The sequence below is a fragment of the Aethalodelphis obliquidens genome, unplaced genomic scaffold, assembly GCF_003676395.1.
Source record: "Aethalodelphis obliquidens isolate GAN/ISIS:26980383/991018 unplaced genomic scaffold, ASM367639v1 scaffold1, whole genome shotgun sequence".
NCBI classification, from domain to species: Eukaryota; Metazoa; Chordata; class Mammalia; order Artiodactyla; family Delphinidae; genus Aethalodelphis; species Aethalodelphis obliquidens.
This window is the reverse complement of record NW_020837945.1, coordinates 45,700,732-45,719,172: the sequence shown is the minus strand read 5'-3', so window position 1 is coordinate 45,719,172 and position 18,441 is coordinate 45,700,732. Positions and strand designations below refer to the sequence as shown.

The 18,441-nt window shown below is 40.2% G+C and overlaps 1 protein-coding gene and 1 long non-coding RNA gene across 4 annotated transcripts in view; one reads left to right on the top strand and one right to left on the bottom strand.

Moving 5' to 3' along the window:
• The window catches only part of CRYBG3 (crystallin beta-gamma domain containing 3), a 114,907-nt gene that overhangs the window by 12,377 nt on the left and 84,089 nt on the right, over positions 1-18,441 (bottom strand). For all 3 annotated transcript variants that reach the window (XR_003432111.1, XM_027102923.1, XM_027102914.1), the window contains 2 exons: positions 5,108-5,247; positions 1,942-2,065 (listed from right to left, as the gene is read on the bottom strand). Coding sequence is in view for 2 of the 3 variants with exons in the window: in XM_027102923.1 (XP_026958724.1) it covers positions 1,942-2,065; positions 5,108-5,247 (264 nt within the window). In the remaining variant the exon portion in view is untranslated. The remainder of the gene's footprint in view (positions 1-1,941; positions 2,066-5,107; positions 5,248-18,441) is intronic.
• Positions 149-17,071, top strand: LOC113618799 (uncharacterized). The gene is made up of 3 exons (XR_003432128.1): positions 149-846; positions 4,535-4,618; positions 16,704-17,071. It is a non-coding gene; the product is annotated as an uncharacterized LOC113618799 (long non-coding RNA).

Genomic DNA, 18,441 nt, shown 5'->3' with positions numbered 1-18,441 from the left:
TGTTATATGTTGCTTTTCCCTCACTGCTTTTAATATTCTCTCTATATCCTTAATTTTTGTCATTTTAATTACAATGTGTCTTGGTATGTTCCTCTTTGGGTTAATCCTGTATTGGACTCTCTGTGCTTCCTGGACTAGAGTGACTATTTCTTTCTCCAGGTTAGGGAAGTTTTCAGCTATTATGTCTCAGATATTTTCTCAGGCCCTTTCTCCTGCTCTTATCCTTCTGGGACCCCTACAATGTAAATATTAGTGTGCTTGATGTACCAGAGGGCTCTTATACTGTCCTCTTTTTTTTTCTCTTTTCTTCTTTTGTTTAGCGTCAGTGATTTCCACTACTCTGTCTTCCAGCTCACTGATCCGTTTGCCACCTACCTCTTTGAGAGGCTCTCCAAGACCAGCAGGTAGGTCTGGCCCAGGTTCTTATCAAATTACTGCTTTTGCCCTGGGCATTGTGTATGAGATTTTGCTTGTACCGTTTAAGAGTGACATCTCTATTTTCCCCTGTCCTGTGGGGCTCCTGAAATTAAGCCCCACTGGCCTTCAAAGCCAAATGCTCTGGGGGATCATCTTCCTGGTGCAGGACCCCCAGGCTGGTGAGCCCAATGTAGGGCTCAGGAACCCTCACTCCTTTGGGAGAACTTCTGCAATATAATTATTCTCCAGGTTTTGGGTCACCCACTCAGGGGTATGTGATTTGATTATATTGCAAGTCTGTCCCTCCTACTCGTTGTGGTTCCTTCTATATGTCTTCAGTTATAGAATGTCTTTTCTGGTAGGTTCCAGTCTTTTTCATCAATGGCTGTTCTGCAGATCGTTGTGATTTTGGTGTGCTTGTGAGAGGAGGTAAGCTCAGGGTCTTTCTAGTCTGCCATCTTGGCCCCTCCCCATTTTGCAGTTTATATTACTGCTTTGAGTTGGACATGTTTTTTACCCAACAAAAATGTAAGCTCCAAGAAGGCCAAAATCATGTCTACCCCTATACATATTCCATAATTTTCCTGCATAATGTCAAACATTCACTTATCCATTTATACATTCATTCCTTCATTAAACAGATAGTCCCTGAGTTCCTACAATGTGCCAGACATTGTGACAGGGTAGAGTATGCACAGCCCCTGCCTTCACAGGGCTTCTAGCAGAGTGAGAAAGCACCCAGCCCAACAACAACTGTGTCATGACAAACTGCAGGCAGTGTCTTGTAGAAAAAGAACCAGGTCTTTAAGGATGTAGTTTGGTTTTAGAGAGAGAGTGAAACAGGCTTCCTGGAGGACCTGAAACTACAGATGAACTTAGAAGGAGAAGTAAGAACTAGCCTGGCAAAGAATGGGGGGAGAAACTTCTAGACAGAGGGCAGAGCCTGTGTTAAGCGTGGGAAAACACTCTGTGTGCTGGTGCATGTGACAGCCATGCGTGTGAGTGGGAGATGATGAGAGATGAGGCTGGAGAAGCCAGGGGGAGCCAGATCACATAGGACACGTTGAAGAGATTAGACTATATCCGAAGTACAGTGGGAAGCTTTTGAATAGAAGACTGACAAGCAGTAGGTGTGCAATAAATACTATGTTAATTAAATTGCCAGGATCCATCCTGAGTATTACATAAGTGGGGGGAAAAAGCCAAGTACTTAGGAAGTAAAACTAGTGCACTCTCAGAGTTCATTCTTCTTTCCACGGCTTGCCACAGAGCTTATGATACTTATTTTCCCATGAAAAGGCAACAAGGTCAATAGGACTCTGGACTCAAAGCTAAAACCCAGTGCTGACCTTAGGTACAATTTTATGAATTAGTTAAAATCTATAAAATCCCCATCCTAATCAGATCCTCCTACAACATAAATGACAAACTAAATTAAACAGTCCATAGTTCAGATGCTGTGGGTTTTGACATTTCTACTAAGAAATGGAGCTATTTTGGATCGTACGGTTCTCTTCTCCTTACCTGCTTCATAGGACGGAGGGAACCAATTGTTTTCCATCCACTGAATGCTGTCCAATTCGGGATCTCATTAGGCTTGAGTAGGATTTGTCTTCCTAAGAAATTGGATCCTTCATAAGCTATCCACCTATACGAGAAGCGGAAAGAAAAAAAAATGGGATGCTTAAAACAGAAAGCAATCTCTTAACAAAAATACCTCTTACTATACCATATAGGGTTCCTTCTTTAAAACCTCCAGGTTTGTAGACTGTTTTTAAGAAAAAGCATTGCGCAATTGTATATTTTAACGGAAAAAGCAGGGAGGACTAGGAGAAAGGAGAAAGCCCACTGGACTGTGGCTTAGAAGATTTAGATTCATCAGGAATCTGGTTTTCTTACGTCCAAAACAAGGTTCCCTCCAGCTTTAGAATTCTTTGTTCCTTTGATGATACCAAGTTTTTTTCCCTAACATTTTAACATTCAGAGATAGACCGTAATTCCTCCCTACTCACCCAGTTAAAAACCACCTGTTTCCTCTCCACTCTTAGGCTCACTGTCCCACATCCTTCACAGCCTCTCTGGACAGCTCCGGTGACCTCTGCAGACACACCTCCTTCCACAACAACTCCCAGCAAGGGCTACTTAAAATTATCCACAGAAATCTGGTCTGAACCCTTACTTCAAGGTCTAGCTCCTTTGCAAATACTGCTCAGTACCCCAGGGGCCTTCAAGTCGGGCCAAGTTACAGGGTGTCAAAGTGCGCAGGGCCTCAAGGTGAGTGTCTGGAGCCTGGAGACTCATTCAGTGGCACACAGTCACGCCCATTCCTTTCCGGATTGGCCTCGCCTGCTTCAGCACCACAATGGCAGGTTGAATGCTTGTGACAGAGTCAGGATAGCCAACAAACTGAAAAGACCACCTGGCCCCTACTGAAAAGGTTTGCTGAGCCCTGCTTGAGGTGGTTATCAAGCTAAGGAGAATAAGCTGGGACTGCCAAGAGGATCTGAAATTCTCAGCAGACTCCAGGTCATGGCATACGGTGCTTTCAGAAAGTAGGCATGAAGACGAGGTGGCTGCCTTGCTTGGTTCAGATGAAGCCTCCTGCTCTCCACAGCCAAGATCAGGCTTGGCTAAATTATGAATGGATGAACAAGGCATATGACCTTCCCTCTACCCCTTCTTGCCAACACAATCTAAATAAACCATCAGATTGGTGCAGAGTCAGGACAGCATGACCATGGAGGGGCTGAGCTACCTCTCCAGCTTTGCAGATTCTTTTTAGACAGGCAGGGATGTCTCAGTTATAAAACCTAGGCAAGGTTTCAATAAACTATACCTCATTATATATTAATCGAATGAATTTCACAGTTGAAAAGCATTAACTTGGCCCCCATTACCACCACAGATCAGAGATGTGGCATAATACAGGGCTTAAACAGAACAAAACAAAACTTGTCACTGAGGGCAGCTGGCTGTGCATTAAGTGGCATTCTGGGAGCCATCTGTGGCCTAGGAATACCTTCAGACAGCCTTCACTAGTCCTTACTCCAGGTACCAATTCTCTTTCAGAGAATCCAGAACAGTGAGAGGAGGTACATAATAAACTAAAGAGAAGCAATAAGAATGTTACGGTAAAATGGCAGCAGTTTTCTACAAAAGAGTGAAATAAGCTCGTGAGAAATTTCCAGAAGTGAGTCAGTAACTATCAGTTCCACTTAGAAATGTAAAGAAAAGAAACGTATAAAAAAGCTGTAAGGGACTTCCCTGGTGGTGCAGTGGTTAAGAATCCACCTGCCAATGCAGGGGACACGGGTTCGATCCCTGGGTCCAGGAAGATCCCACAACTACTGAGCCTGCACGCCGAGAGCCCATGCTCCGCAACAAGAGAAGCTACTGCAATGAGAAGCACGTGCACCGCAAGGAAAAGTGGCCCCCGCTCGCCACAACTAGAAAAAGCCCACACGCAACAATGAAGACCCAACGCAGCCAAAAATAAATAAATAAAATAAATAAATTTATTATTAAAAAAAATGCTGTGAAAGTCCTAACTTTCACAGGGATGTAGAATTCAGTTCAGAGTTAGTTAAGTGGTAAAGGATATACTGGAATATAATATAGGGATTATTATGCTTAGAGTAAAGCAATTTACGTTTAATAAACGTCAAACCATGTGAAATGCTTTGCAGAAGAAAGTTTAAACTGCTGTACACGTGAATGATACAGAAACCACTTATTATAATAGGTAACTCAGTTTTCAAATCAACTTATAGTCTCAGCTTTGTCTTTCATTATCCCCAAGATAGTTTAACAAGGAGAGTTGATTATCACACAATTTCAAAGTCATAAGACATAAAAATAGGCATCTTTATATTAATCATTGAGAGCAATGTGTGTTCTTTCAGATGACTTTTGATACCTAAACACCAAAGGTACAGGAGGAGGGGCAGGCTGACAGCCACTCTCAGAAACGGCCTGAGATGTAGATTTTCTAGGAAGCATTAGAGCTTCAACTTCAGGGCCCCTCCCTTGCAGGCCACTTACCATTTCTGTTCTGAATAAATTTGCAAGTTCATACCTAATGAAGTTCATACCCATCATTTTTTATTTCTTTTCTTAGAGTCATCTCCCTAGATTGTAAAAGTGCAGGCCCTGCAAGATCTGGATCCACCCTGACTGACATCCTGAATGAACAGCAACGTTGGTAGGTGGGCTGGGTCAGCCAGGACACCCAGCCTGAAAATAACTGCCTTGGAGCAAACAGCTCTAGAATAAACAAGATGTCAAATCAAAATACAAAAAAACCCTATTAGTTTTAGTCACTTGTCATAAGCAGGCAATGGTCTCAACCAGTCAAAGTGGCTGGTTTAATTAGGTTTCTTCTGAAAGGAAAGTGGGCTCAAATTGTTACGGTCATCTGGTCCACCTTCTCTCGGACACATGTTCTGAACACGTGGCAGCCCTTCTCTCCCAGCAGGCTCTTCTCCCAGACCACTGCCTGCTACTTCATACGGACACAGTCCACTGTCTTCTCTTATTTGAGAGAAACTACTATTATTACATGGAGAGAGAAAAGAAGGAGTAAGAGTACCATCAGACCAAGTAACAGCAGCTGTGGGGGAATAAAAAGCAACCGTGCAACTCTGTCCTACAAGAGTGACTGAAGCAGGCCAGGCCCTTGTCCCATACTTACAGTCCACTTTTTACCCACACAGACTGGGTGTAGAAGTGCAGGTCCTTGTTGAGAACAGAGTTCACAGCCTCTTCTAGATGTAACTCTCTCCCCTCACAATGTTCCAGAGCAAAAAGGCTAATGGAGGGTTCTTCGAAAACCTAACAGCACAGAAAAGAGAAAACATCACCATACACAGTGGCCACACCTCAGTGACATCCCAGTTAGAACTCAGGGTACCCTGGATCCATGGTTTCATATGCAGTTTACTGCTCTACCCTCTAATGGCCTTACAGTCAAAGCTGCAGTGGTGAGACTAGATTCCATAAATAATTTTTATTCATTTTTTTTTGTAAATAATTGAAGCTTTAAAAAAGGAGTCTCGCTGTCATAATAAAAATGGAGACCTGGTTCCAATCACATATTAAGGTCTGGTTGTGCTGTAATACAGACCGCATTTTTGGTCCTGCCAATGCTTTTAGCTGGCCATAGAATAAACATAGAATGGAACAGAACTCGCATTTCCCAGGAGGTCACAGGAGCAGTCACTGAGAATACAAGACTTCTTGGCTCTAGGCTCTTAAGTATTCCCCCAACCCTCACGTCAGACAAGAATAGAGTCAACTTTGCTCTTTCTCATTCATTGGTATATACAAGACACCATGTTAGGCAACTTCTGGGGGATGAGAAATCAAAACAAGTCACCATCCTTACATCTGGGGCATTACTAACTAGAAGCTAAACTAGAAGAATTGCACGGATATCGGAATGTAATCCAGGGCAGAGAAGGATATGCCCTATGAAAGTACCCAGGGGAAGCCCAGACTCTTTTTAGCAGAAGGGTGCAGGAATCAAGCTTCACAGACACGGTGGTATAGGAGCTCAGTCTCCAAAGATGCCATGGATCTGGAGAGGCCTACGGAGAATAAAGGGAAGGCACTCTGTGCAGAGAAGGGAGACAGAAAGGCACGGGCCACGTTAGGGAAACAGCAGGTAGACCTATGTAGCTAGAACACAGAGTCCAACAAGAAACAGTGCCGGGCGCTCCCACTGTTTGCTACTGTGTATTGAGTTGCCTGCTTCTCCTTTACACTGACAGGGCAGAGACAGATGTATTGCCAACAGGGAGTCCTTGAAGGCTTTTGGGCAGAGGAGTAGGAAGGGGCTGAACTATGTGTAAGTTGGTACATGAGAAGCAGAGCACTGGGGACAGGGACTGTGGACGTTCAGAGAACAGTAAATAAACAGTCCAACGACCAGCTCTCACAAGTGACCTGCAGATACACTTGCATAAGAGCAAAATGACTTATCAAAGTGTTATTCCTGGCAGCAGTGTTTGGAATAGCAAAGGATGGAGAATGACTTAAATGTCCATCAAGTGGGCACGGGTTAAGTAAATTGTGGAGGAATTCTATACAGCTGTACAAAAGAATAAGACTGTTATGAAAGATCTCTAAGATATGTTCTTTAGTGGCAAAGACAAAGAGTAGTGCAGAAGAGCATATTTCTTATGCTGCCATTTGTGTAGAGAAGGGAAAATTTATGTACACACACATATAACATGTGCTTTATACACATTAAAATTTTCCTTAAAAAAATCAATATAAAACTACTCCATGGCGAATGTGTCTGTCAGGAAACTAGGATCTGAGAAGATAAAAGGCCCAAGTGGGAGCCAAGTTTTTCACTGCATGCCTTTTGGTTCCTTTTGGATTTTTGAACCATGGAAATATTTATTCAAAAATTTAAATTGGTAATTATTATGCCTATGTTTGCATGTAAATGTGTTTGCACCTATTTTTCTTTAAATGGACTTCAGAAAACTTATCTGGCAACAACATGAGTGAAGAAAAGAAAGAATGCAAGTATCAGTACAGGGGAAGAATCCTCCAGGCCAAAGAAGAAGAGTCAGACCTAAAACAGGAGGTGGTGGTGGTGGTGGGGGGCATTGGAAGGTTAGGATTGGCGAATAAGGGATGGCCAGAAAAACTATCGCAGTGATGAGAGAGACCAAGTGAGACAAACAGATGGAATGAGAAAGTGAGAAAAAACATGTGCGAGAGTGGGGCTGGGGGCACGGTGGTACAGAGTCGACCCATGAACAACAAGGGTTTGAACTGCACAGATCCAATTGTACAGGGATTTTTTTCAATAAATACGTCTTACACAGTCTGAGGTTGGTTGAATCCTTGGATGTGGAACCTCGGAAATGGAGGGCCACCAGTAAAGGCACACGCTGATTTTCAACTGTGCGGAGGGTCGGCACCCCTAACCCCCATGTTGTTCAAGAGTCAACACTAATTATAAGAAAATCTGGAGAGGAAATACGCCCCGCAGCTGAGAACTTATATTGAGAACTGGAGGTTTGAAGGTTGAGATAGAGACAGAATAATCCTAACAGAAATGTCCAATGAACACTGGACCTTCTGATCTGGAGTTCAGGGAGAAGATCGAATGTAGGGATGATAATCTGGGAACTCTCAGAATCTGGGTAATAACTGGAGCCAGTTATGGGTAAGAAAATGGAAATGACAGGAGGACAGAACTGCACTGACAAACGAAGCGGGTGATGATAAAAGGCAGGCCTGTGGAGGTGACTGAACTAGGAGAGAGGAGACCAAGGAGGACATATCACAGAAGTAAAGGAGAAAGAAAATTATAAGGAAGAGTTGGCCACCGTATCAAATACTTTTGCGATGTCAAGGAAGAGGGTGACTGCGATGAGGCTGCTTGGGTTTGGCGACCAGGGGGCAGCTGGTAACCAATGAGAGAGCTCACTGAGCCACATGCAGGAGATGAGGGGCAGAATCTAGGCTGAAAGGGCTGAGGAATAAGCGGGAAGAGATTGTAGACGGCATACAGGTTATTTTTTAGGGCAGTTTGGTAAAGAGGAGGGAAATCGGCGGCTGGTCCACGTGGCAGGCACGGTGGAAGGTGGCAGCATAACGGGAAGAATCTGAATGATGCAAGACAAGAGGGGTGGTTCTAGGGAAGAAGGCGGAGGTCCAATCCACTGTCCCATCAGTGCAGAACCCCTGACTGGAATCAGTCCATGAGGAAAAGGATCGCTTTGAAAAGGATGAAATATGCTACCTCTGAAATACAAGGAAAGATAGAGAAAGAATACCGAGAAATTTCCAGGTTTCTAAAATAGGTAAAACGTGTTGTAATTTTCTCTTTATGTTATGTGGCAAAGGTTGCCTGTGGATCACGGAAGGTGTGAAGCACTGTCCAACGGAACTTTCTGCAGCGACAGCAATGTTGTATATCCGTATCTTCAGTATGGTAGCTGCTAGCCATACATGGCCATTGAGCATTTGAAATGTGGCTCGTGTGACCAAAGTGAATTTGTTTTATTTAATTTTAATTAAAAAAAAACGACATGTGGCTAGTGCTATGGTATCAGATAGTGCAGATTGAGGGGTTAGAGGATGCTGGAAAAGAAGGTAAGCGTCACTGTGTGCAGTGAGACAGTAAGCTAAGCATAAAAAGACTGCCCGGGAGCACTGATTTTCCTTCAGTAAACAACATAAACTGGGTCAGGAATGGAAATTCATCTCAAGTCACTGAGGTTCCTGAGTGACTGCAGACCAGATCAGGCTTCTCTTCTGCTATCTGCAAAATAAAAACTGGAAGCATGCCAACAATTTATAGAAGAAATGTCCTTATAGGAGGGTCGAGAACAGCAGTAGTTTAGAAATGCAGCCAATAGCAGCCTTTAAATTACCCACTAAAACTGGTGACCGAAAATTAGTGGACAGTCAAAATCCACAGATAAGCCCCTGACTTTATTGCTGGACTTTTCCCAACATTCTCTCCCTTAAGCTAATGAAGAAGCATTTCAGCTTACCTCTACTTGTTGAGTTGCTAATTAGTAAGGAAGGGCAGACAGGCAAGGAGCCTGGACTGGGCTCGTGATCAACCACCAGCAACACTCTCCCCAGGAAAGAGTTTGCTGTGGTAAGAGTGGCACTTACATTACAGGCATTTAACGCTGACATGAGGTAACTCTTTTATATTCCACAGGGAAAAATTAAAATCTTATGTGAGGATATAACTTAAATGCTAAGTGATATTCTAAGAAAATAGGTCCTGTGTACATTTTTCACCTTCCTTTTGTGGAATGTCCACAAAGGTGTTTTTTATTTTATTTTATTTTTTTCAAAGGCATTTTTTAAAAGACTACCATTATCACTCACATCGCATCAAATTCACTCCCCATTTCAAAGACAATCTAGCAATTCTGGACCTAGAAATTTATCTTACGATAACAATGCAAAATCTGATGGAGGGGATCTCAAAAATTGTTTTAAAAATGATCATGCAGGAAGACTGAGAAAAAAATTGCAGAAAATGACTGAAGATATTTTTACAAGTTTACATAAATCAGTAAGGATCCTCTAAGAGACCCAGTACCTAAATGGGCAAAGAACACAAACCAACTGCATTAACCAAGTAGGAAATATGACTAACAGGGAAGGACAAACCTCCCTCCTTTCCATTAACAACAACGAGATATCATCGTGTGGTCCCATCTATCAAACTTTTCATTTGCCAACAACTATTGTTTCTAAGCTTAAAGTCAGTCCGTCTTTAGAGGTTTGAGATATATATTTAACTTGACTTTTCTCTATTTAAATTATTTTTACTTAAATGGTCTTAATTTATAAATACACAGTTGATCCTTGAACATGGGTTTGAACTGTGCAGATCCACCCGAACGTGGATTTTTTCCCAATAAATTTAGTATCTGTATTTTCATTTTACAGTTCTTTAAATTAACTAAGTGTTGGGGAAAGTTTGTGTTCATTAGAGATCACAATATATGGAATCAAAGGAACTGGGTTCGAGTCCTGATTCTATCCAAATTGTTTCACCTTCCTGCCCTTGGGTGAGACATTTATCAATTCCTTTGTCTTGAGGCAGAAATAGCAGTACGTAGATTTTCCACTGCCTATAGGGGGTGGAGACGGGGGGGTTAGCACCCCTAAACCCCTGTGTTGTTCAATGGTCAACTGTACTTAAATTCATAAATGTACTCGATTTATAAATGTACCTAAAGGTTAGGAAGGCAATCATTCAGAAATAAAGAGCACTGAAGAACTATGTTAAAATCTTATTTTTCTGATACATTTTCCAAATATGAAAGTAGCAAGAGTATATATACACTATTAACAGTCTTTAAAACTGAAGATGACAGAGTAATCTGAACTTTCCAAGGACAACAGAAACCACCAGAACTTAATTACAATTTGAGCTCTACAAATCTCTTGGCCTCAGTCCATGCTAACTTAGAAGACAGCCAGCCATTTGGGGCCACAGGCTCTTCTTAGGTGTCAGCAGCAACAGGACATTCCTGCTGGGTGAAGTCTAAGCCATGCAAAGAGGATACAGCCTCTAAAAGGAGGCTGTGGTTAAGAAAGGACAAGAATACTTAAACTGTATAAATGAAAAGAAAACTTATCACTCCATCAACGAAAATAATATTTTAAATGATAGTAATAGTAAGAACTAACATACATGACACTTAATATGTGCTGGGCATCATATATACATACACACACACAAACTATATAGAAGGGATTGTGAATGGATGGATATATATATGTATATATACATGTGTGTATATATACATATACATATATCCTGATTTTTTTTAACCGAATTCATTTGGCAACAAAATCTGATCTGAATAAGTAGAAAACTATTTATAATATTTATCCAACTTGTGTAGCCATGATTATATTTTGCTACAGCAACAGAAATGTGTTTAATTATGGGGTGTTGCCCAGAACCTTTCTGGGGTTATTGTCTTATATGCTACCTATGAACCATATTACTGTTTAAAAATATGAAAAATTCCAAATCCCAAAATACATTCATGTTAGGAATTGTAGAACTGTATTCACTCCTTTAATCCATGCAACTTTCCTTTGACATGGGTACCATTATTATCCCCACTTTACAGATGAAGAATGAAGGCACAGGTCACACACAGTAAATAAAAGAGCTGGCATTTGAAACTAGACAGAATGGCCTCAGAGGCTGTGTTCTTAACCCCTCTACTATAGTTCTAAAATGTTCTAAGTAATTTTATCATGTAGAATATTTTTGATTGGCATGTGTGACATTATCTGAAGCAGTTGACTTCATGTTGCTCATCTGGGTGATATCTATGACCCCATTCTTACCTATCCCATCAACTTAGCAAGTGCGTCCACCATCTAAATTTGAAGCTCTGAGACCTGGGTACAGGTACTCTGCTAGAAGGATTACATTTATATCAACATATCTTCAATATATATTGGATAAAATGTTTAAATCTAACTACTAATTTTTGACATTTCTTAAAACTATACAGACTTGAATATGAACTTGAATAGTATTTAACAATGGGGGTGAATTAGTTTCCCTAATCACCAATTGCATGAGTTTGCAAGATGGTAAAGAGAATATATGTACTTTATACATTTTTTCATTATTTTTTTATCCATATAGCAAGTCTTTAAGGTGGAATGAAGTCTGTCAAATGGTCTTTTCCTAATTTTAAAGACGAAGCAAATATTGAATTATATTGGTTAGCTCAGTGTCAACATGAGACCAAGACTTCAATCTTTCACTCCAGGGAGTACATAAACTATAACTTGAAAGCACACAGTCAAAAGATTTTTGAAATGGAAATATGTTGGGGTCCTAGAAGCATGGTTTGTGTAATCACACAGAATATCTCTAGTTAGAGTCTGTGTTAGACTAAAAGGGGGGAGTTGGCGGGGGTGGAAGAGAGACCTCTGACAAAAACATAATGAAAGGGAACATCCCGTTCAAAGACCACATTTATTGGAGAAAAAGAGGCCATTCTGGAAGTGAGAACAGAGGTGAAAACTACTTGGAAAGTTTATTGACTATTAATACTAAAAACAAAGCATCTGATAAAATTTTGCCTTACTTCTCATTGCTTAGAAGAAAGAAGAAATTATTCAATTTAGCAAACATTTCTGAATTTTTCTTGCACGCCAGATAATTTGCCAAGTGCCTGGGATACTTAAACAAGTTCAAACGCTGAGATGGAAGGAAGCTCTTGAGCTCTGACTTCTAACAGGAAGTGTCCAAAACTTCCTTTCATGGTATACAAAGCCCTTCACGTTCTGATCTCCAAAGGGCTTTGCAGCCTCATCTGTCAGAGTAACAAAGTTACTATCATCTCTATTGCTTTTCAGCACTTTACATCCTTATCTGCCTTAACCAGATCTTCACTCTTCCAGGTATTTCCAGTTGCCAAGTCCAGGGGAATTCTTTTGTCCCATATCATCTGTCTCTGACATTTCCACCTTCCACTTTTTCCTGGCTCTTTCCCTTTGGGCAATAAACATGCTCATTTATTTACATACAAAAAAAAAAAAACCTGTACATTAGCATTGTATAGTTCTTTGAGTTTCAAATCACTGCTTGTATGGAAAAGGTGTTGATATTACCTTAGGATAATGTTAGTTGGTTAGACTCTAAATATAACATGTTATTTTATTTTAAAATATCTAGCAAACAGCCACTAAGAACAGCCATATCTGTACAGCCCAACAATATCACTTCACCCTAATCTTTGCCAAGTGAACCATGGCTAAAAAACTAAGAACAACTAGACTGAATTCAAGGAAAGTAACCATAATGTGCACCTCAAATACCATTCCAATCCAGAGAAATACCAAACAGTGTGCTGGCAAAAACGTATCTGCAGTGATGAAAATTTAATAGAAAGCTCATAAATCTCTAATGAGACTCTAATCTGGAATCTTCTAAGTTTGGCCCATTTAAAACAAAATCACATAAATACTTTCAGTCTTATCAAATCTTGATGTTGCACAACAAATATGAATTCTTGTCTATGAGCTATTATAATATTATCGAGTGTTTTCATGTGCTAAAGGCTTCATATGCACTAGCTCATATAATCCTCATTTTATTCGATGAGAAAGTTGAGGCATAGAGTGGTCAGAAACATGCCCAGGGTCACTCAGCTAACAAGCAATGGTCTGTCAGACTCTCAAACCAAACTCTTCTCCAGTGAACTATAATGCCCCTCATAAGAGCCTCTTTCACTTGGCTTAGAAAATCAGTTTCATCACAGGCCTACCTTCCTGACTGGTCTTCTTCCTTTAAAAAAAAAGTTATAATACATTTCAAAAAAGAATAAATAATATCTAGACGATCATGTATCCAGCACCCAGAAGTAATACATTTGAATTTTACTATATTTATATCAAACTGTATAAACAAGTAAAATCATAACATGTACAGATGAATTTTAATTTTCCCCCCTCCCTAGAAGTAACCACTATGATGAAGTTGTGAATCTTTACACATCCTTTGTTTTTAAATTTCACAGAAATATATCTTACTGTAACATCCTTAGTAACACATGAACCTCAGTTAATATATTTCCTTTTATGATTGTGCTGTACTATAGTTTGTTTCATCCATCAATGCTGCAACAAACATCCTTATTTTTCCCTCATAGCAACTGATACTCCTTCCACTAGCTTTGTACGAATAATCCCACTTCTCTGCCACTAAACTAAACTTTGGTGTCATCAGATCTTCCAATGTTTGTATCTAAAGTAAGGTAATGCTACCTAATTACTATTTTATTGATAATTTGCATTTACTGGATCACTAGTGAGGTTTAACATCCTTTGTATGTTCTTAGCCATTTTCTCACATTTATGAACTGGCTATTCATAGTCTCTGCTGATTTTTAAAATAGGTTTTTCTTTTTTTTTTCAATTGATTTGAAAGAGTTCTTTTTATATTCTATACATTAAACCTTTGTAGCTTATAAGGGCTGAAAATATATTCTCTAGTCTGTGGCTTGCTGTGGTAGGCTCAATAATTAAAGTTCCCCCACCACCATCCAAAAAGAGGTCTGCATCCTAATCCTGGAACCTATGAATATGTTAGCTGATATAGTGGAAGGGACTTTGCAAATGTGATTAAGAGTTAAGAATCTAGGGCTTCCCTGGTGGCGCAGTGGTTGAGAGTCCGCCTGCTGATGCAGGTGACACGGGTTCGTGCCCCGGTCCGGGAAGATCCCACGTGCTGCGGAGTGGCTGGGCCCGTGAGCCATGGCCACTGGGCCTGCGCGTCCGGAGCCTGTGCTCCGCAACGGGAGAGGCCGCAGCGGTGACAGGCCCGCGTATCACACACACACACACAAAAAAGAGTTAAGAATCTAGAGATGGGGATATTTGTCTGGATTATCCAGATAGACCTAATATAATCACATAGGTCCTTATAAGAGGGTCAGAGACAGAGGATAGAGAACAGAAATTGAAGTGATAAACTTTGAAGATGGAAGAGGGCCATGAGCCAAGGAATGCTGGGCACCTCTAGAAGCTGGAAAAGTTAAAGAATCAGATTCGCCCCTAGTGTCTCCCAGAAGGTATGCAGTCTTGCCGACCCCGTAAGACCTATTTTAGACTTCTGACCTCCAGAAATGTAAGATCATTTCTGTTGTTTTCAGCACTAAATTTTTTTTTTTTTTTGCAGTACATGGGCCTCTCACTGTTGTGGCCTCTCTGGTTGCGGAGCACAGGCTCCAGACGTGCAGGCTCAGCGGTCATGGCCCACGGGCCCAGCTACTCCGTGGCATGTGGGATCTTCCCGGACCGGGGCACGAACCCGTGTCCCCTGCATTGGCAGGCGGACTCTCAACCACTGCGCCACCAGGGAAGCCCCCTCAGCACTAAATTTGTGGTAACTTGTTACAGCAGCAACAGGAAACTGATACGCTTGCCTTTTACTACTGACTTGTATGTTTTGCATTTAAATCCATCCTACTCCAATATCATTAGCATAGTTTTCCATATTTTCTTCTGTTTTTTTCTTCCAGTTTTATTGACACATAATTGACACACAGCACTGTACAGGTTTAAGGTGTACAGCACAATGATTTGACCTACATACATTGTGAAATGAGGACCACAGTAAGTTGAGTGAGCACTCGTCATCTCATATAGATACAAAATGAAATGGGAAAAAATTGTTTTCCTTGTGATGAGAACTCTTAGGATTTACTTTCTTAACAACTTTCATATATAACATATAGCAGTGTTAATTCTATCTATCATATTACAAGTTACATCTTTAGTATTTATTTATCTTATAACTAGAAGTCTGCATCTTTTGACTAACTGCCATCCAATTCCCCCTCCGCCACCCCTCACCCTGTTAACCACAAATCTGACCTCTTTTTTCTTTTTTGACCTCTTTTTCTATGAGTTTGTTTGTCTGTTTGTTTTTGAAGTATAATTGACCTACAACACCATGTTAGTTCCTGGTACACAATACAGTAGTTCAATATTTCTATACATTTCAAAACAATCACCGTGAAGTCGAGTTGTCATCTGTCACCTTACAAAGATATTACGTAATTACTAACTATATGCCCGGCACTGTACATTTCATTCAGGTTTGTTTTTCACATTTAGGTTGCCCTTTATCCATCTGGAGTTTATTTTTGGTGTCTGGAATAAAGCAAGATTCAAATGGTATCTTTTTCCATGTAAAGGGCCAACTGTCTTTCATAATAGTCCCACTGAAATGCTATTTCTGTCACCTTCCAAATTCCATTATTCATGAAGGTCAGTTTCTATGCTCTCCTATCCCACTCTTCTATTGGTCTCTCCTTGCACCAATACTCACTACCTTAATTATTACTGATGAATAATGCAATATCTGTATTTGGTAGGACAAGTGATCCTGCCTATTGTTCTTAAAAATAATCTTGGCTATTCTGAATCCCTATCTTTGCCAAATTAATTTTAGAAGGAGCTCATCGTGTCTTACCACCACCCCTGCAAAAGACAAAAGATTCTGTAAGCATTCTGCCTGAAATTTTATTAATTTGGGGAAGACCAAAATATTTACAATATTGAGTCTTTTCATCTATAAAATCTCTCTCCATCTTTTATGTCCTTCAAGAAAGTTTTAACAATTTTCCTCATAAAGAACTTACTTGCATATGTTAGATTTATTTCTAAGTATCCTATATTTTAATTGCTATTTATCTTGTAATCGGCAACTTTTAAAGATTTCATATTAATCCTAATAACTTGTCTGTGGATATTCTTGACAATTTTGTTTCTTCCTTTATACCTTTTGTGGTTTTAATCTTATTAAAGTGCCTAGGACTCCAAAATAATGTTGAATAGAAGTGGTGATAGTAGAGACCATTGTCTTCTGCCTGAATTTAAAAGGAAATGCTTCAGATATCTTACTTGGAAGTATGATGTTTACTGTAGGTTTTTGTTGGCCTTCATGTTCAAAATGTACACAGTAGTTACTGCTATTAACTATATATGAGTTCATCTGAAAATTTAAAAGTAACCAAACTCCCCTACACTTTATAAAGTCATTGCTTCCTTTCATCTGTGGCTGGATTTACAGTCATCTATTTATAGCTGTACCCCTCCCTTATTCATTACTCTTGCACAGAATGAATTATTGTCTTGCCAATTCTTATTCTACCTTTTAAGATCATTTATGTCATCACAGTCATAAATTTCATTTGAACTTTTTCTACAATCTCTTGTTACAATGTTTCTTTTGCTTTGCCTGCTTATAGCTACCAGGATTGGATCATACTTCAAAGGAGGCCAACTTCCATGCCAAGCCACCATGGAGACACTAAAGAAGTAATGAGAAGACTGCTGCTCCCATGGAAATGCAACAAAAGCAGGTTACCCCACACACTACTAGACCAATGCTTAAAAAACATTTTACTTAATGTTCCCAACTCACCTCTAGCCCCTCACCAACTGTTCTGGGGACTGTTATTTGGCAAAACTTTATTGAAAGCTAACATACCATCTTATTCCCTCAGACCATGTGAGGCCTAAGGCTGGACACATTGCTTTTCATGTCCAATTAGAAATATGCCCAGGATACTTATTCTGTTGAAGTGGAGGCTGTCAAAGATGTAAAAATACCTGTTCTAACAGTTTCTTTACAGATGAGTTAACTGAGGTCAAAATAAATTAGGTGGTTTGTACAAGGTCACACTAGTGAAAAGCAGAACTGTAAACTATGCTCGCAGCTCCTTTCGCTGTAAAATGACTGCAAATTATGCATCCATGGACCTCTAGAATGTAACATATGTCTGCACAGATAGAAATCAGCCTGGAGCAAACTGTCATTTGCAAGACATACTGATCTTGTATGAAGATGAAGTGTTAGGATTCCTCAATAGTATACCATTATGACACTTTAGCACTAGAAGTCCCAGCATGTCTGGGAATGCCAACTACAAGCAACACCCTCATAATTCTGCAGTTTTAACTAATAAAAGCAAAAATGAAAAAATTTAGCTAATATATATGTAAAGTTAACTCAACTGGATGTAACATTTCCCACAATGAATCCAGAATCACACTGGATTGTGGCATAGGCAGTAGTATTAACCAATCTATAGAAAAAGGCGTATCAGTTCCTAAGTGGGAACACAGTAGGGGGACAGGGGCTGTGAAAGTAATCAGAGAAGCAGGATAGACACAGTGTGTCTAGAATTTTCCAAGGAAAGGAGACACAGAATTTGGAGAATACAAACAACTGGGGAGGTGGGGTGGTGGAGTCTCTTTTGTGGGGAATATTAGCCTAGGTAAACTACTCAAGACATCTACCTAATTTTATCCAAATATTAAAATGTCTGATGACTAATTCCATTTCCTGGGTTCTTCCAGAGAGGCAGAAAAATACCCAGGACAGAATTCTCAAGTATTCTAGTTACTAGAATCCACCTCCTACAAAATTACCAGGTTGGCCTTCTGGTTCACCTATCAATCTCCTAGGTCTGATCAACTCAGGGTTTCAGGGCCACCAGGGTGAAGCATGGTTGACTTCACCAAGGAAATGTTACCTGTTGAGGCTGCCTCCTGGTCAGCTTGCAGATCTTTACTGGGATGCCCAATGTCACCTCATATTCCTTCCATTTCACCACCAAACCTACTGCCTAAACATGGCTTCAACAAAGACCTTTCAGAGATTCAAAACATACCTGGTAAAGGCATTAAGAAAACTTATATGCTCTCCTTACATAAACTGAATACACTCTTTAATCAGTTCTCGAAGTGAAAAGGCTGTAGCTCTCAAATCCTTTCCAAGAGGCACCTTCATCTACACTGCCTGGATTCCACAGGACCAAACCAGGGACATGCAACTGCATAGTTCAACTTATGTAGAGATGTTTCTTTTCTCTGTCTGTATTTTTACTCCTAATTTTAACTATTTATTTTTGACTTCATGAATGTGGAAGAAATGTAACTCCTCAAACAAAAATAGTAATACCATTCATTTGGAGCACCTAA